The following is a 17,761-nucleotide window of genomic DNA, read 5'->3' as shown; positions in this document are numbered from 1 at the left end:
CCCTGCGCGAGGCGCCGGTCCCGGCGGGGCTGGCGCGCCCCCTGGCGGCGCGCGCGGGAAGCGGCGGTCCCGGTGTTCCGGTGGTCCCGGTGTTTCCGGCGGTTCCGGTGTTCCCGGCGGTCCCGGTGGTCCCAGTGGTCCCAGCCGTCCCCGCGCGGGCAGCGGCCGCCGCACCCTCCAGGCCTGCCCGTCTGCCCCGCCGGGCTGCGAGGAGCGGCCGAGCCCTTCCCGGCGGCAGGCCGCGGAGCCCCCGCCTCGGAGTGGCTTTGATCGCTGGCGCGGCCCGGCGCTCCGCAGGGTCACCCCGGGCTCAGCCCGGCGCAGCCCGGTGCGCTTCCGGGGCGGCCGAGGGGCTTCCTGCACTACGGCCGCGGTGCTGCCGCCGGGATGATCAACGCTATCCTCGTCTTCAACAACCACGGGAAGCCGCGGCTCGTCCGCTTCTACCAGCACCTGGTGCGCCACCGGGGCCGGGCGGGGCCGGGGCCGCCGCTGGGGCTGCGGCGGAGCCCGAGCCCGGTGCGGGAGCGGGAGCGGTGCGGGGCGGAGGGGCCGTGGGGCTCGATGGGCGGGGGGCGTCCCGGGAGCGGGGCGGTCGTGCCGCTGCCCTGTCGCGTCCTTCAGGGTGCCCGGGTCACCCGCGGGTGGCACCGGCAGTGCCCAGCCACCGCGTCCTCCCGGCAGGCAGAAGAGGTGCAGCAGCAGATCATCCGCGACACCTTCCACCTGGTGCTGAAGCGCGATGACCACATCTGCAACTTCCTGGAGTGCGGCAGGTACCAGCGGTGCCCCGGCCCCGTGCACCGGCAGGTACCGGCGGTGCCCCCGGGCAGGTACCGGCGGTGCCCCGGCCCCGTGCACCGGCAAGTACCGGCGGTGCCCCCGGGCAGGTACCGGCGGTGCCCCCGGGCAGGTACCGGCGGTGCCCCGGCCCCGTGCACCGGCAGGTACCGGCGGTGCCCCCGGGCAGGTACCGGCGGTGCCCCCGGGCAGGTACTGGCAGGTACCGGCGGTGCCCCCGGGCAGGTACCGGCAGGTACCGGCGGTGCCCCCGGGCAGGTACCGGCGGTGCCCCCGGGCAGGTACTGGCAGGTACCGGCGGTGCCCCGGCCCCGCGCGGGACCTGGCGTGCCCGAGCCTGCAGCTGTGCCCGTGTCCCCACAGCTTGTTCGGCGGCTCGGACTACAAGCTGATCTACCGCCACTACGCCACGCTGTACTTCGTGTTCTGCGTGGACTCCTCGGAGAGCGAGCTGGGCATCCTGGACCTCATCCAGGTGCGTCCCGGCAGGGCCCGGCTTCCCTGCCAGCCCTGGCACCATTGGGGGCGTTTCGTGGCCCTGCCAGCCCTGTGCCAGCCCTTCTGAAAGGCCTGAGGAGCCCTCGGGGCCGTGCTGGGGATGGGGGCTGCATGTTCTCCCTGAGCTTCCACGTGGCTTCTTCACCTGGGAGCAGCAGGGAAGGCAATCTGAAGGAATGTCTTCTAAAAATCAAAGCATGGAATCATTTCGGGTGGAAAAGACCCTTGGGAGCACCAAGTCCAACCATTAATTCTAGGATTCTGCAATCCCAGGTTGGAAGGGACCTCAGGGATTGTCTCATCCAGCCTTTCTTGGCAAAACATGGCCTAGACAATTCCCAACACCCTGCCCTGTGAAAAATACCCAGTGCTGGGGAATCCCTCACTTCCTCATGGAGATTATTCAACGGCTGTGTCTTTGGAAAAAAATTTTCCTCTTGAGCCTTAAGAGGAACTTGTACCCATCGCTCTGTGTCTTTCCATATGACTCCTAGTGTTAAAGGAGTTTCCAGCTTCGTAGCCACCCTTTAAACACCAGGATACGGGAAGAAGGTGCCCCCTGAGTCTCCTTTTCTCCAGGATGAGCCCCTTCCTACCTCCCTCAGCCTCTCCTGTGGCTCCGGCCCCTTCCCAGGTCTGATCCCTTCTCTGGACACGCTCCAGCCCCTCCAGGTTTCTCTTTTTGGGATAGGCCCAGAGCTGTCCCAGCACTGGAGGTGTCCCAGCAGTGCCAGCCCAGGGGACAGGCACTGCCCTGGGCCTGTGCCCACACTGGGGCTGACACAAGCCAAGTGCCATTGGCCTCTTGCTCACCTGGACGCACCTGGGCTGATGTTCAGCCACAGTCACCAGCATCCCTAGGTCCTTTTTTAGCTTTCTAGTCACTCTGCCCCATGCCTGGAGTGTTCCATGGGGTTGGCGTGACCATCTTGCCTGGTGTGGTGTCTGTCTGCTGCCCAGGTGTTCGTGGAGACGCTGGACAAGTGCTTTGAGAATGTCTGTGAGCTGGACCTCATCTTCCACATGGACAAGGTGGGTGCTGGGCTGGGGCTGGCCAGGAGGGTGTGGGGATGGCAGGGGTCACTGGGAGGGACGGGGATCCTGTGTGGGAAGTTTCAGCCCGTGTCCTTTGGAAGCCCCTGACGTCGTGACCTGCCAAGGAGAGACCCGCGTGCTGGGCTGCTCCGAGCCCTGGGGCTGCCCCTGTGCTGCACAGGCAGCCCTGCTGGAGCTGGGCAGACTCTGGCCTGGCGCTGGGGCGCTCTGCCTCTGCTCCAGCTGTGACAGCTCAGGAGTTAACATTTTACTACAGCTGCTGGGAAAAAATGGGAAGGAACAATGGGAGTGTTTGGAATTCAAAGTGCTGGGTAAACTTTGGTTTGAGCCACAGCCTGTAATGCTTCCTCTTGAGCTGGATGGAGATCCTGGGCGGAAACCGTCCTCTTTGATCATGTTCTGGATCTCAAGGCTGAAGATAGCTGGGAGTAGATAGCCAGGAATAGATTTGGAGGAGGGAGAGGCTTGGCTGAGGGCGCTGGGCTTGTGTTGCTGTTGGTCAAGATTTTCTTGCTTTGCTGGAGACAAAACATAGAACAAAAAAGAGCACTGGGGGAAAAAAAAAATGGTGCAAAATGCTCCCTTTCCGTTGATGATTCCAGCTGGGGAACTGGCAGGGAAGGGGAGTGAGCAGGTCTGGGGCGCTGTCTGCATTAACAGCTGCTGAGGTTGGGTTTGGTTTCACTGTTTGCCCTATTGCAAACTTTCCAAAATGCCACAGCGAGATTTTCTTGTCAGCAAAAGTGTTTATCAAAGGAGGAAGGAGAGTCAAGCAGCTGTGGGAGAAGTGTTGGCAGCTGCCCAGGTCACCTCTGCCCACAGCTGGGGGAGGATATGCTCATGGGCACTGACTCTGTGGGATGGGCAGGACTCAGCAGTTTTTCACTCAGCCTTACTCTCAGCTTTGCATGGGCTTTGCATGTAAAACACTGAGCCCCATGGCCAGCCCCAGCCCTTGGGCAGGGCACATCACACCTTTGCCAGCAGCAGTGGGTCACCCTTCTTCTGGCCCCTCCTGACAGAAGAACATTCTCAGGAGATGGGGGTCGGGGTTTCTGGTAGTGGAGACCCCAGCTCAGTCACCCCGGCTCTCCCAGCCCTTCCCATCTGGTGCTCCTGCTGCTTCCCAGCTTCGATTCTTGGCCATTATCAGTTGGTTCTTGGGTCTCTTTCTATATTAGGCAGGTGTTTATTTCTCAGACGTGCTCATGGTCCCGTGCTTCCCGGAGCTGGGTTGCAGAGGATGGTGTTTGGGGTGCTGGGAATGTGCTGCTGTGTCCTGCTGGCCCCTGGCATGCCCAGGCAGGGCCCCAAGTGTCTCTGGGGACAGGGCTGTGAGTGCCTCCCTGGGCAGGGGATGCCAGGCGTTCAGGTGCAACTTTGGCTGCATTCTGTAATTTTTCTTTTTGCCTTAAGTTCCACCTTGCACTGCCTGCAGCACAGGGCCCTGGGACCGGAGCTGTGGTGGGCCCGGGCTCCTGCTCCTGCCATGGGCTGATGGAGGGGGACACTGGTCAGGCCCCAGTGACACCAGTGCTCATAGCTGTTGGCACTGGGAGCCCCAGTGAGCTGCAGGGATCCCCTGTCCCAGGCGGGCTCGGGTGGACTCTGCCCAGACCTCGGCCATGCTCTCCACCTTGGAGGGGAGCGTGAGCTGCACTCACAGCTGCGGAGTCCCAGAGGAGACACAGAGTCCTCAGGATGTGCTGTGCTTGGAAAACAAAACTCAGGATTTCTGCCCCGTTGGTTTGGAGCCAGCTTGGGCCGAAGCCAGGTCCTGGAGGAACGTTTCCTGATGCTCCCATATCCTTCTAGGCTGTGGGAGGCACTTGCTGCAGCTGCATCAGCATGTGCTGGGACTGGGCTGTGGGATGGGGGTTCCAGGGCTGCCTGGGGCTCACCCTGTGCTGTGCTGATCCCACACACTGCTGCTGCAGGCACTGTGGGAGTGGGGCAGGAGCTTCGGGGAGCCCTGGGTGGGGTCACCTCCCAGAGCTGGGATTGCCCCTCAGAGCACATTCTCGCGTGCTCTTTTCTCCCCAGGATTGTCCTGGTGGTGTTAGTCACAAGGTGTTTACAGGTACAGCCTGGCTCTGTGAAACCATAAAACAATCTCATAAGCCAGCCGTGCTCCTGTGTAGCCTCTTTCACGGAAGTAACTGGGACCCATAAATCCGTTATCTGTGCTGGGAGCTCGTTGGGAGCTGCTGACTGTGCAGGCAATGCTGAGCTGAGCCAGGTGCAGGAGCTGAAGGGGGTTGTAGCCACTAGCACAGCCTGGCTGCTGCCTCGAGGCTGGTTGCAATTTCTGGGGTTGCACTGTTCCTTTCCCTGCTCTGTCTGTGTGGTTGCACTGGCCCTGCCTGGCTGTTCTTCCTTGGACTCGAGGGATCCCAGGGGAGGAGCAGACTCCCTTGGCAGTTCTGTGTTTTCTCTGTGCCTATGCCACAGTCCTGACCTTCCTAAGCGGAGAGGCCAGGCTCTGGCCTGGCTTTCTGAGGAGAAGGAGCTTCTGGGGAGAAGTGTCCTGCCCAGGGAGGACCCTGCTGCCTGCTGGGCTCATCCCTAGTCCATCCCTAGGACCATTGCTGCTGTGACCTGGCTGCTGGCCTAGGGAGGGAGCAGCATGTGTCGGGGTGGCACGGGCTGTGCCAGTGGAGCCAGCTGCACCTAGCTGCTGCAGGGCTGCCGTGTGTCTGTGGGTGGTGGGTGTCATCTCCAGAGGGGTGCAGGTGGTAAGTGGAGCTCTGGGGCTCCCCATTGCAAGGACCCTGGCCGCCCTTTTGCTCTCCAGGCAGCTCAGAAGGGGACAGGGGTAGATTTGTGTCCTCTGGGCAGATGCTGGCCCCTGACACGCCCCCATGCTGGCGCTGCAGCTGCTGCGGGCCAGGACCGAGCCCTCAGCCTTCTGTTCCCTCCGTCCCTCCCTGGCAGGTCCACCACATCCTGCAGGAGATGGTGATCGGCGGGATGGTGCTGGAGACCAACATGAACGAGATTGTGGCGCAGGTGGAGGCCCAGGGCAAGCTGGAGAAGGCAGAGGTGAGCAGCGACGCTGCGGCTCTGCCCCGCGGGAGCTGGCAGACCCTGGGCTGCGAGGGGGTGGCCCACGGGGACTGAGGTGGGCGTGGGGGGTATCCAGGGTATTCCCAGGTCTGCTTGCCTGAGCCCTCGGGATGGGGCCGGGGACATCCCTGCCCAGTGGTGCTGGTCAAGAGCGCAGGGAGCTGCCTGTGGAAGGGGTTCTTTTGTCAAGGTTCCTGAGCCCAGGTTTATCAAAGATGCAGCTGCGGAGGGGCTGTGGCCCATGGTCATGGTCCCTCTGTCCCCAGGGAGGCCTCTCAGCTGCTCCTTCCCGCGCTGTGTCGGCTGTGAAGAACATCAACCTGCCCGAGATCCCCCGCAACATCAACATCGGGGACATCAACATCAAAGTGCCCAACCTGTCGCAGTTCATGTGAGCAGCCCGTGCTGGGGGCTGCCCGCCAAGCAGAGCGGGGGTCCCGGGCTCCTCCCGGGGCTCTGCATGTGCCACACAGGGGCCGATGGTGGCCGAGGGTAGGGAGCGGTGACAGGGCTCAGAGAACGAGCTGGGGAGTCCCTCCCTCTGGACCTGGGCTCAGCTCTGCTCTCTGGTCCCCCAACAAGGAGGGTGCTCTTCCTTCCCCTCGCTCCCTGGGGACACACAGCCTCTCCTTGCTGTGGGGAAGGGCTGGCTCCTGCCTCTCCCGGGGTTCTTGGGATTCCCAGAGGTGAGAGTGTGCCTGTAGTGGCACTGTCAGGAGCTGCAGGTTGTCTGCTCCACCCTCCCAGCCGTGGCTGTGCCCTGCCCTGGTCCTGCTCTCTGTGATGGGCCCCGGCTGAGTGGGGATCCCTCATGGGAGCTGCTGTGTGCCCAGGGGACAGTGAGTGGGACATGCTGGGGCAGGAATGGCAGCAAGAGGGACAGGAGCTGAGTGACCTGGGGGCTTGCAGGGCCAGGCCAGGCTGGGGCAGGCTGGGGCTGCTGGAGTGGGTCCCTATGTCCCAATAAACTGCCCTTGAACCCGTGTCTGTGTCTGCTGTGGGTGCTGCTGGAAGGGGAGGGGGCCGGGGGCTCTGTGCAGCTCTCCTGGGGCAGCTGCAGCCCTGGGGGGCTTTTGGCTGGTGGAGGCCCAGGGGGTGGGAAAGGGGGCCCCAGAGCCCCAGGGGAGGGCAGGGGCCTTAGGGCAGCGTCCCTGGCTGCACCTGCTGCTCTCAGAGCAGGCATGGGGATGGTGATGGCCACGATGGCTGTGACAATGTCCCCAGCTTTGGGCCTTTAGTGGCAGTTCACCCTTTGCCAGTTCCTGCCCTCTCCCTGCTGCAGGGCAGCAGCTCTGTGAGCTCTGACCGCTCTGTGGGTGTGTGGGAGCTGTGGGGCTGGGGTCCTCTGAGGTTGGGGAGGAGCAGGGCTTGTCCTGGGGGATCACAGTGACCCTGATGGGCTCTGTCAGCCATGTACCCCACGCCCCTGGCTCCACCAAAGCTCCATCTGGCCACCAGCCCCTGGGCCTGGCCAGAGGCCCTTCCTCTGCTCCCCAGCTGTGCTCCAGGTTCTGCCTCCACTTCCCCTGGCAGGGAAACCGTGACTCTGCCTAGAAGGAATTTCCCCTCCCTGCAGCTTAACCCTTCCGCAGCTGGCCACTAGCCACATCAGCCCTCCTGGAGGTCAAGGAGCTGGGCAACCTGCTGTGTCCTCTTCTCCGCTGGCTCTCCTCTCCCTCCGCTTCCTCCTGTTCCTCCTCCTCCTCCTCCTCCTCCTCCTCCTCCTCTTGTAGGTGCCGGCGAAGGGTGCAGGTGAGCCATCGTGCCTGGGCTGTGTCCCGGGGCTGGGACGCGGAGTCTGGCAGGACTGGGGCGGTCGGAGGGGACCGCTCCAGCTCACCTCACGGTGAGGGGGGCGGCGAGGCCCCGTGCCGCTGGGGCCGTGTCCGGCCACTCGTGCTCCCCGTGCACCGCCCGTGGCGGCTCCGCTACCGGCTCCGGCCCCGCCGCCCCGGCCCGGCCGCTCTGCGGGGCGTGCGAGGCTGGGGCCGGGATCCCCTCTGCCAGGATCCCCTCTGCCGGGATCCCCTCTGCCAGGATCCCCCCTGCCGGGATCCCCTCTGCCGGGATCCCCTCTGCCGGGATCCCCTCTGCCGGGAGCCCCTCTGCCGGGATCCCCTCTGCCGGGATCCTCTCTGCCGGGATCCTCTCTGCCGGGAGCCCCTCTGCCGGGATCCCCTCTGCCGGGATCCCCTCTGCCGGGATCCCCTCTGCCGGGAGCCCCTCTGCCGGGATCCCCTCTGCCGGGATCCTCTCTGCCGGGATCCCCTCTGCCGGGATCCCCTCTGCCGGGATCCCCTCTGCCGGGATCCTCTCTGCCGGGAGCCCCTCTGCCGGGATCCTCTCTGCCGGGAGCCCCTCTGCCGGGATCCTCTCTGCCAGGATCCCCCCTGCCGGGAGCCCCTCTGCCGGGAGCCCCTCTGCCGGGCAGGAGCCAGGCAGCAGCCGGGCAGCAGCCGGGCCGGAGCCAGGCAGGAGCCGGGCAGCAGCCGGGCAGCAGCCGGGCAGGAGCCGGGCAGCAGCCGGGCAGGGGCACGGGAAGGAGCCGGGCAGGAGCCGGGCAGCAGCCGGGCCGGAGCCAGGCAGGAGCCGGGCAGGAGCCGGGCAGCAGCCGGGCAGCAGCCGGGCAGGGGCACGGGAAGGAGCCGGGCAGGAGCCGGGCAGGGGCACGGGAAGGAGCCGGGCAGCAGCCGGGCAGCAGCCGGGCCGGAGCCGGGCCGGAGCCGGGCAGCAGCCGGGCCGGAGCCGGGCAGCAGCCGGGCAGGGGCACGGGAAGGAGCCGGGCAGCAGCCGGGCAGCAGCCGGGCAGGAGCCGGGCAGCAGCCGGGCAGGGGCACGGGAAGGAGCCGGGCCGGAGCCGGGCAGCAGCCGGGCAGGAGCCGGGCAGGGGCACGGGAAGGAGCCGGACAGCAGCCGGGCAGCAGCCGGGCCGGAGCCGGGCAGCAGCCGGGCCGGAGCCGGGCAGGGCCGCCCGCGGGGCGCAGGAAGGGGCAGCAGCGCGGGCGGACCCCGCTGGCCCCGCGGAGCGCAGGAAGGTGAGGGGGAGCTCGGCTGCCGCGGGCGCTGCACGGCCCAAGCAGGGCCAGCCTTGGGCTGGACCGAGCGGGGAAGGGGCTGCGGGGGCTGCGGGGTGTGCGGCGAGCCGTGCGGCTCACATACATGGGGGCTATGGGGCCCGTATGCAGTGCGGGGTTTGGGGGGTCTGTGGGGGTTCATGACGGCGTGGAGGGCGCTGGGGGGTGTCAGGCTGTGGGGTGCGTGAGGCCAGAGCCCCAAGGGCCCCCGTGCCCACGGGGGCGACACCAAACCCTGTGGGAGATGTGTGTGCTGCTGGCCGGCTCCAGGGAGGGGTCGTGTGGGGTGGGACAGTCCTGCAGGCTGGGTGCTGTGTCTGCTGCTCCCCGTTAACCCCATCCAGCCCCTCCATCCAGCCCCTCCATCCAGCCCCCCCTGCGTGCTGTGCCCCCGGGGCTATGAGGAGGGCCAGCAGGCCCACTGGCACGGGACAGGGGGTGTGCAGAGTGCCGGGCACCTTCCCAGTCACCCGTGGCCTTGGTCCCGTGGGGGACTGTCCCCAAAGCCTTTGGCCAGGGCCAGCGTGGGGATGGTTCTGAGAGAGCCAGCAGTGACCTCTGGGCCTGGAGCATTGCTGTGCCTGACAGGGAGTGCCAGGGACACCAGCAGCATCCAGAGGGATTTGTGCAGGTGCATCTGGGTGCTGCCTGGGACAGGGCAAGGGCTGCCTGAGGACACCACTCACTCATCCTGGTTTGCCCTTTGCCCCAGCTGTGGCTTCTGGCAGCACCTTCCCATATCTCCCAATGGAGAGATCGATTAGATCCTGAGAACGGGACTTCCTATTTCTTCCCAGTGTGTGACAGGATGTGTTACCCACCCCCACCCCACCCTGGGTGGGGACCTCACCTGTGCCCGCTGGGGCTGGGCTCACAAGGACGGAGTTTGACCCCACTGCCTCCAGAATCGTGACCCTGGACTTTGAGAGGGCTGTGAGCAGAGGGAGCTCCTCCCAAGTGTCCTCCCCCACATTCCCGTGCCGTTCCTAGACCCCTGTGCTGCACTATGCTGCTCCGCTTTGCCTGGGTGGGGCAGCCTGTGGGCTGTGCCCCCCGCACGCAGGGGCAGCCCGGACCCTCTGAGAGTGGCTCAGACACTGTCACTCGAGGGTGGATGGGGTGACGCTGAGTCTGCATCTGGGCTCGGCTGCTGGGGACACACGCCAGGCCCCGCAGCATGGCGTGGATGTGGCTGCTGGCTGCGACCACCTGCTCTGTCCCTCCTGCAGGGCCAGGCCAGCGCTGGGAAGGACGCCGGGGTCCAGGCCCGCAGCCCGTGCACGCTCCCCGATGGTGCCACCCCGCACCGCCAGCTCTGCCCCTGCAGCAGCGGCGCCGGGCCTTGGTGCTCCTGCCAGGCTGGGAGGCGGGCGGGAGGAAAGCTCATCCCAGGGTCTGTCGCCGCCCTGAACCCCATGGCCATTTAATCCTTCACCCATTAACTTGGACTAATAAACCTCGTGGGAGCGAGAGGCTAAAAGCCGTGCTTGCACCAGCGCCGTCCCCGCCAGTGCCGCTCCTGCTGCCCGCCATGGCAGGCGGCTTCTTCATCAGCAAGACCGTGGGCATCGTGGCCATTGTGCTGGGCCTGGGGGCTGTGGCCACCATCATTGCACTCTCGGTGGTGTACGCCCAGGAAAAGAATAAGGGGGTATCAGATGTGGGCACCAGCACCACGGCCAGCCCGGGCACTGGCACCACGGCCAGCCTGGGCACCAGCACCACGGCCAGCCCGGGCACTGGCACCACGGCCAGCCTGGGCACCAGCACCACGGCCAGCCCGGGCACCAACACCACGGCCAGCCCGGGCACCAGCACCACCACCCCTGCACCCAACAATCCCTGGAACCAGTGGAGGTTGCCAGCCACGCTGAAGCCGGAGTTCTACGAGGTGTCCCTGCAGCCCTTCCTGAAGCCAGATGCCAACAACATGTACATCTTCAAGGGCAACAGCAGTGTGGTCTTCATGTGTGAGAAGGCCACCGACCTCATCCTCATCCACAGCAAGAAGCTGAACTACACCATGCAGGGCTCCTTCCACGCCACCTTGCAGGCAGAGGGTGGTGGCAATGCCCCTGCCATCTCCCGCACCTGGCTGGAGACTCCCACCGAGTACCTGGTGGTGCAGCTGGGCGCTCCCCTGCAGCAGGGCCAGCGGTACCGGCTGTCCAGCAGCTTCACCGGGGAGCTGGCCGATGACCTGGCTGGCTTCTACCGCAGCGAGTACACGGACGAGTCAGGCAGCAAGTAGGTGGAGGGCAGGGGTGGGGTGGAAGCCACAGCGCTGGCCCAGTGTGGTGCTGGGAAGGGGAATGGGGGCACGGGGCTGGCACGGGGCAGTGGAGGGCATGAGCTGGCTTTGGGGCTCCTCTCCCACCAGGACTGTGGGATGGGTGTGTGGAGCCTCTGTGCCGCCCTTGCATCCTCATGCTGCCCCAGTGGGGGTGGGAGAAAGGGCACTGGGGGGTGCGGCCTCCACAGGGACCCCCAGGACTGATGGGGCTGGCTCACAGGCAGGTGGTGGCCACCACGCAGATGCAGGCGGCTGACGCACGCAAAGCTTTCCCCTGCTTCGACGAGCCGGCCATGAAAGCCAACTTCACAGTGACGCTGATCTACCCGTCTGGCTATGAGGCCATTTCCAACATGCCTGCCAAAAGTGAGTGGGGCAGGGGAGCCCTGCTGGGGGGCTGGGGACCTGGCAGAGCTGTGGGGTGATTCTCTGATCTCCACAGACACCAGGGAGCAGGTGATTGATGGAGTGACCTGGAACGTCACTGAGTTTGACACCACTCCCCGGATGTCCACGTACCTGCTGGCCTTCATTGTCAGCCGGTTCAGCCACGTGGAGAGAATATCAAACAACACACTGGTAGGATGAGGTGGGGTGCACCCCCTGCCCACCTGGGTGGCTGAGCCTGGGCCACTGATGAGTCCTGCATCCTCCTCTCCAGATCCGCATTTGGGGCCGCCCCAAAGCCATCAGTGAGGGCCAGGGCGACTACGCGCTCAATGTCACTGGTCCCATCCTCAACTTCTTTGAGGATCATTACAAGACGTCCTACCCTCTCCCCAAGTCTGGTGGGTGCTGTGGGGCACCTGGGGCACTGGGCTGAGGTGCCCACCGCAGGGGGGAAGATGGTCCAGCGTGCTGCCAGCGGGGCACTGATAGGACCCCTCCGCCCCCAGACCAGGTCGGCCTCCCCGATTTCAATGCGGGCGCGATGGAGAACTGGGGGCTGGTGACCTACCGGGAGAACTCGCTGCTCTTCGATGCTGTGTACTCCTCCATTGGCAACAAGGAGCGGGTGGTGACCGTCATCGCCCACGAGCTGGCACACCAGGTACCTGCTGCGCCCCCGCCCGCTCCCCTGGCTGACGGCTGGCGGCTGAGGGAGTGCTGTGCCCTCTGCAGTGGTTTGGGAATTTAGTGACGCTGCGGTGGTGGAACGACCTGTGGCTGAACGAGGGCTTCGCCTCGTACGTGGAGTACCTGGGTGCCAACTCTGCTGAGCCCTCCTGGAACATTGTGAGTGCCCGGGACGATGGGCGCGGGGGCAGGCGGGGCGGCAGGCACCCCGGGGCTGCCCCGGTGCCAGGCGCTACGCGCGGCGCTGAGGCGGGTGCCGGTGCCCCCTCTGCAGAAAGACCTGATGGTGCTGAACGAGCTGCATGCCGTGATGGCGACGGACGCCCTGGCCAGCTCCCACCCGCTCTCCTTCCGCGAGGAGGAGATCAACACCCCGGCCCAGATCAGCGAAGTCTTCGACAGCATCTCCTACAGCAAGGTGTGCACGGGGGTCCCTGGGGTGGGGATGGACTCTGGGCCGTCCCTGGCTTCTCTCACCTGCTGTCCCTGCAGGGAGCATCAGTGCTGCGCATGCTCTCAAGCTTCCTTAGCGAGGAGGTCTTCAAGAAGGGGCTGCAGGTGAGGTGCTGCTGGTACTGGGGGGCGGCGAGCCCAGTGCGGGGTGGGATCCCATGGTGGAGGCCTTCCTGGCTGCTCTAGGGGGGTCCCACACCCCAGACTTGTCCTTGCTCACCCGTCTCTCCTGATGCTCTCCCACAGTCCTACCTCCACACCTTCTCCTACAGCAACACCATCTACACTGACCTCTGGGTCCATCTGCAAGAGGTAGGAGCGGGCTGGTGCTCCTGCAGCATCCCCGGCCCGGGCTCTGGGGGGCTGCCTGGTGGGACAGGGTCCCACGTGCCGGGGAGGGTTGCAGCACTGGCCGAGCCCCACGCTGGCCGTGCCCCTGGCCCTGGTGACCAGCGGCGCTGCCATCCCGCAGGCGGTGAAGAACAACAACGTCCAACTGCCTGACACTATCAGCAACATCATGGACCGCTGGACGCTGCAGATGGGCTTCCCTGTGGTCACTGTTGACACCCGCAGCGGCACCGTCAGCCAGACCCATTTTCTGCTGGATCCCACATCTTCTGTGGACAGACCCTCTGACTTCAAGTGAGTGTGGCGGGGCTGGCTGGGAACTGAGGGGTCAGGGGATGAGGGCCAGTCCCACCACCTGTCTGTCCACGGCGCAGCTACACCTGGATCATCCCCATCACCTGGATGACAGGCACTGGCTCCGGGAACGACATCTACTGGCTGACCAAAGTCACAGGTATGGTGTGTCCTGGCCGTGAGTGGGGGTCTTGCTGCTATCTCCACTGCCGTGGCACTGGTCGGGGTTCCCAGGGAGGCAGAGGTTGTGGGGGCTGAGCCTGGCCCTCCCTGGTGGGTGGGGGTGCAGCTCTGGCAGAGCCTCCTGTCCCCTTCCCAGACACCGCCACCAGCTTCATGGTCAACAGCCCCAACTGGCTCCTGCTGAACCTCAATGTCACCGGGTACTTCCGTGTCAATTACAACCAGGAGAACTGGGACCAGCTCCTCAAGCAGCTTGATGCTAACCACATGGTACCCGGGGCACCCAGGGCTGCGGTGTGGGACCCCATTCACACCACCCAGCTCAGCCTGCCCTGAGACTCTGACTTTGCTCTCTCAGGTCTTCCCTGTGATCAACCGTGCCCAGATCATTGACGACGCCTTTAACCTGGCCAGGTGAGCCCTGCCTGGTGGTCTGGATGCCACCGGGGTGAGGGGCTGGATGGGGTGGGTGCCCAGTGGGGCTGAGGAGGTGACGCTACCCTCATCCCTGGCAGGGCCAAGTACGTCAACGTGACCTTGGCTCTGAACACGACACGGTTCCTGAGCCAGGAGACGGAATACATGCCCTGGCAGGCAGCGCTCAACAGCCTCCAGTACTTCCAGCAGATGTTTGACCGCAGCGAGGTCTTCGGGGCCATGTCGGTGAGTGGAGCCACCTCGCCGTGCTGGCCGTCGGGCCAGGATTGCCCCCATGGTGGTGTGGGGGCTGCTGCCAGTGACACTGGCACTGACTCCCTCTTGCCCCCAGAAATACATGCACAAGCAGGTGACCCCGCTCTTCAACTACTACAAGAACATCACCAATAACTGGAGGGATATCCCCAGCGGCCTGATGGCCCAGTGAGTACCGTGGCCCTGGGGCTGGGCTGCATCCCGGGGGTCTCTGTGGCTGCGCTGGGCAGTGGGCACAGCCCTGCCTCCAGCCGGCACTGGGCAGTGAGTGCCCTGTGCCGGACCCCAGCCCTCACAGCCCCTCTCCCCCAGGTACAACGAGGTCAATGCCATCAGCACCGCCTGCTCCTACGGTGTCACTGATTGCCAGAATTTGGCCGCCAACTACTTGCAACAGTGGAGGAATGGCTCCACCAACCCGTGAGTCCTCGGAAGCCCCGGCGCCGTGTGTGTGGTCAGGATGGGCGCGGCGAGGGGCTCCTGCCACTGACGGCTCCTACCCCAACAGGGTCCCCCCGAACCTGCGCTCAGCCATCTACTGCAGCATGGTGGCCACGGGCGGGGAGGATGCCTGGGACTTCCTCTGGGAGAAGTTCAAGGAGGCCCACGTGGTGTCTGAGGCTGACAAGCTCCGCACAGCCCTCTCCTGCAGCCCCCACCCCTGGATCCTCAACCGGTGCGTGTGGGGTTGTCTCGGTCGCTCGTGCGGGGTGTGGTGATGGTTCCTTAGCCGGTCCCAAAAGTGCAAACAGGCAAACAGCAGGGGACCGTCAGTTTAATCACAACAAATGCACCTTTATTGTGGTACCAACGGCAAATGCGAGGGGACAGAAGAGGGAAATAAAGAATAGAGAGAGAAGAGGGGAAGGGGAATTGTAGCTACCACTGTCGAGATAAGGTCCTCAATGGTCCAGCCACATGGATTCGTCGTTGTCCGTGGGGGTTAACCAAAGTCTTCCCGAAAGGTTACAGTTTATATAGTCTTTAACCAAAGGGAGTGGCATCTGGCCAGGTGGGCAAGATTGATGGGCCATTGTGAGGAGCCCCGTGGTCTGTGAATCAGCTGCTGGCTAGCAGGACAAGCCACGCCCTGTGCTAGTCACACCCTGTTGGAATGCAGCGTTCTGTAGAAGCACAGTGAGCACACCTGCAAACAGACACTTGGCAGGTGTCCATATCCACCTCGGCCAGGCCAGAGCCCTGTCAGGGTCTGCAGGGTCCTTGCGATGGTCGTGAGGCAGGAGCAGGGAACTTCGGACCATCTCTCACAGGGCACAGTGGTGTGTCCCCACCAGCCCATCACCCTCATCATGTCCACTGCCCCTGCCAGCCCCTCACCACCTCATCGTGCCCCTCCAGGTACCTGCAGTACACGCTCGACCCCACAAAGATCCGGAAGCAGGATGCCACCTCTACGATCAACAGCATTGCCAGCAACGTTGTGGGGCAGTCCCTGGCCTGGGACTTCATCCGTGGCAACTGGAGGATGCTCTTCACCCAGTGAGCGCCACGGGGGCTGGGGGCACCCTGTCTGCCTGCGCCTCTTGAGGGTGGCACTGTCCCTTCCCCTGTCCCTCCCCCTGGCTCAGCACACTTCTGCTCTCCCAGGTATGGGGGCGGCTCCTTCTCCTTCTCCCGGCTGATTTTATCGGTGACCCAGCGCTTCTCCTCAGAGTTTGAGCTGCAACAGGTGAGGCCAGGGACCCCAGCCTTGGCAGAGCTGCCCTTTGCCAGCAGCCCTTGAGAGGGGATTTCCTGCCCCTTGTGTGCCCAGGGGTCCAAGAGCTCCTGTCCTTGTCACGGGCTGCTGGGGTGGTGGCAGGGATGCCCAAGGGCTGTCAGAGTGCTCTTGGAGGCTGTTAGGGTGCTGCATGGGCTTCAGGAGGCTGTTGGGGTGCTCCTGGAAGTTGCTGAGATGGTGCTGGTGGCTCTCAGGGTGCTATTGGGCCTGTCAGGATGATGTTGGGTGGTGTTGGGGGCTGCTGGAGTGGTGCTAGGGGCTCACAGAGGCTATTGGGGTGCTCCTGGGGGCTGTTGGTGTCTGGCCAGGGAGCAGCTGGGAGATGCTGGGGTGGTGCTGGAGTGCTCACAGGGGTGTTCCTGGGGAGGTCCAGTGGTGCTGGGAGCTGCTGGGATGTGCCAGGGGTTGCCGGGCCTGTGCCCTACCTGCTCCAGCCCCATCTCTGCCTGGCAGCTGGAGCAGTTCAAGAAGGACAACCAGGACATCGGGTTTGGGTCGGGGACACGGGCGCTGGAGCAGGCGCTGGAGCGGACCCGCGCTAACATCATCTGGGTGAAGGAGAACCAGGCCACGGTGCTGGACTGGTTTGAGAATGAGATCAAGAGCAGATAACAGGAGCCTGCACTTCCCTGGCCACCAGGACGGGCCCTCGGCCTCTCCCGACTCCCTCAGGCCCGGACCCGCGGCCACGGCCGACCACTCACTCCATGCCCCCGCACTGCCAGCGAGGGGCTGACCCTGCATGATGGGCACTGGGAACTCGGGGGCTTGGCTGGGGAGGTCGGGCTGCTGTGCTCTGCGCTGTAAATAAAATCCTGCCCCGTTTCCAGGGCGTGCTGGGGCCGCGCTGTGGGGCCGTGACATGCCGGGTAGGAAGCGCCAGGGCCCGCAGCCGGGGCAGCCCGGGGCTGTGAGCCCCCGGCTGTTAGGAGCCTGGTGCTAAGTGGCTCTGGGGGCTCTGCTGACGCCAGCCCCCGGCCCCTCTGTCTGACAGCTGCGTGCGAGCTCTCCTGCTGGGCCTGCTCAGGGGCACTGGCACGGGACCCTCTGCCTGCGCTGCTCCGGGCAGGGGCTGCAGGCTGGGACAGCTGGAGGGACCGTCCCTCGAGGGGCACCCTGCGCCCCACAGGGACGGAGCTGCCCTGGGCACGGGGACGGGACCCTCAGCAGGTGGGAGCCGGGGTCAGTGGGGCGGGGGATGGCCCAGGTGGAGAGTCCCTCTGCTGCCTCAGCCCTGGGACATGGCCGGGCTGGGGCTGGGCTGGCAGCGGGCACGGTGCTGCTGGCCCCGGGCAGCGTTGGCCCTGCGTGTGCCGTGCCAGCCTGAGGGGCACTCCCAGCCCTGCCCCTGCTGAGGTGCAGCCAGCAGGTCCCACAGTGAGGAACAGGGGAGCAGCTCTGCGGGGTGGCTTTAGTGAGGATCCTGGTGTCTGTGCCATCCTGTGCAGCTCTGCAGCATGGCCACGCCACTGCCCCACGGCCACGCCACTGTCCCACTGCCCCACGGCCACGCCACTGAGCCTGTGTGGGCTCTGCGTCCAGGGGTGCAGGCAGCTCCAAGCCCACGGCTGCTGGGGTGCAGCTGGGCAGGAGAGAGGCTGCAGCCGGAGCTGGGAAGATGAGCCTGGCTGGGGCCCAGGGGCTGCTGAGCTGTGTGGGAAGGGCTGTGTGAGGTGAGGGGCTGTGGGACACCCCACCTTGCACCCCCTGCCTCCCACCCCATGAGGACCATGCTCCACCCCAGCCCAGGGACTGCAGGAGCAGGGGCTGGGCCAGGGAGAGTCTTTGGGTCCCTGGTGAGGTGTGGGCAGCTGGGACCCAGGTGCAGGGATCCTGCGGTGCCCCGTGTCCGTCAGTCCTGCCCCGGGAGGTTCCAAGCAGCAGGAGGGAGGTGTCCTATTACCCGTGGCTGTGCCACGTCTGTGAGGAGGCTCCAGGTGGTGTGCCTGGGGCTCCTCTGAAGCTCTAGGAGGATCCCTGCAGCAGGGGTGTGGGGTTGACCCTACATCCATCTCCGGACCCCCAAGCGCCTCTGGGGCAGTGCCTGCCGCAGTGGGGCTGCAGAGGGGTGACCCCAGGCCCCCGTCCCCACGCCGGGAACCCCGTGCAGCTCCGGGGGGATCCCCGCCATGGGAGGCGACCCCCGCGGGGCTCCGAGTCCTGGCAGCACCCCGGGCCCCA

The 17,761-nt window shown here is 65.3% G+C and overlaps 2 protein-coding genes across 4 annotated transcripts; both read left to right on the top strand.

Annotated features, from left to right (window-relative positions):
• The first annotated feature begins 43 nt into the window (after positions 1 to 43).
• Positions 44 to 6,406, top strand: AP3S2 (adaptor related protein complex 3 subunit sigma 2). 2 transcript variants are annotated; one of them, XM_021541801.3, is made up of 6 exons: positions 44 to 456; positions 685 to 776; positions 1,165 to 1,276; positions 2,260 to 2,331; positions 5,290 to 5,397; positions 5,688 to 6,406. In XM_021541801.3, the coding sequence occupies exons 1-6, from the start codon at positions 388 to 390 to the stop codon at positions 5,814 to 5,816; spliced, it is 582 nt and encodes a 193-aa protein (XP_021397476.1). In that variant the 5' UTR covers positions 44 to 387; the 3' UTR covers positions 5,817 to 6,406. The 2 variants fall into 2 exon arrangements, with proteins under 2 accessions (XP_021397476.1, XP_085445225.1); XM_085589099.1 differs by having other exon boundaries at positions 658 to 776.
• Positions 6,407 to 6,952: 546 nt separating this feature from the next.
• Positions 6,953 to 16,421, top strand: ANPEP (alanyl aminopeptidase, membrane). 2 transcript variants are annotated; one of them, XM_085589091.1, is made up of 21 exons: positions 6,953 to 7,173; positions 9,725 to 10,742; positions 11,009 to 11,154; positions 11,231 to 11,367; positions 11,450 to 11,576; positions 11,685 to 11,839; positions 11,911 to 12,024; positions 12,140 to 12,283; positions 12,358 to 12,423; positions 12,565 to 12,630; positions 12,791 to 12,963; positions 13,044 to 13,123; positions 13,283 to 13,416; positions 13,505 to 13,560; positions 13,662 to 13,809; positions 13,916 to 14,007; positions 14,152 to 14,259; positions 14,348 to 14,515; positions 15,199 to 15,339; positions 15,448 to 15,529; positions 16,034 to 16,421. In XM_085589091.1, exons 2-21 carry the CDS (start codon positions 10,027 to 10,029, stop codon positions 16,190 to 16,192), a joined length of 3,012 nt encoding a protein of 1,003 aa, XP_085445217.1. In that variant the 5' UTR covers positions 6,953 to 7,173; positions 9,725 to 10,026; the 3' UTR covers positions 16,193 to 16,421. The 2 variants fall into 2 exon arrangements, with proteins under 2 accessions (XP_085445217.1, XP_021397454.3); XM_021541779.3 differs by lacking the exon at positions 6,953 to 7,173 and having other exon boundaries at positions 9,569 to 10,742.
• Positions 16,422 to 17,761: the final 1,340 nt, after the last annotated feature.

Source organism: Lonchura striata, chromosome 10, assembly GCF_050655825.1.
Source record: "Lonchura striata isolate lonStrDom1 chromosome 10, ASM5065582v1, whole genome shotgun sequence".
Taxonomy (NCBI): domain Eukaryota; kingdom Metazoa; phylum Chordata; class Aves; order Passeriformes; family Estrildidae; genus Lonchura; species Lonchura striata.
This window is presented reverse-complemented; position numbering and strand designations above follow the sequence as displayed.

Excerpts from the sequence above, each read along its gene's own strand:
- AP3S2 (XM_085589099.1), top strand. The coding sequence starts at position 388 with ATGATCAACGCTATCCTCGTCTTCAACAACCACGGGAAGCCGCGGCTC. Across the intron at positions 457-657 it reads TCCGCTTCTACCAGCACCTG|TGCCCAGCCACCGCGTCCTC; the intron begins GTGCGCCACCGG and ends TGGCACCGGCAG. Across the intron at positions 777-1,164 it reads AACTTCCTGGAGTGCGGCAG|CTTGTTCGGCGGCTCGGACT; the intron begins GTACCAGCGGTG and ends GTGTCCCCACAG.
- ANPEP (XM_021541779.3), top strand. The coding sequence starts at position 9,673 with ATGGCGTGGATGTGGCTGCTGGCTGCGACCACCTGCTCTGTCCCTCCT. Across the intron at positions 12,284-12,357 it reads ACAGCATCTCCTACAGCAAG|GGAGCATCAGTGCTGCGCAT; the intron begins GTGTGCACGGGG and ends CTGTCCCTGCAG. Across the intron at positions 15,340-15,447 it reads TGGAGGATGCTCTTCACCCA|GTATGGGGGCGGCTCCTTCT; the intron begins GTGAGCGCCACG and ends CTGCTCTCCCAG.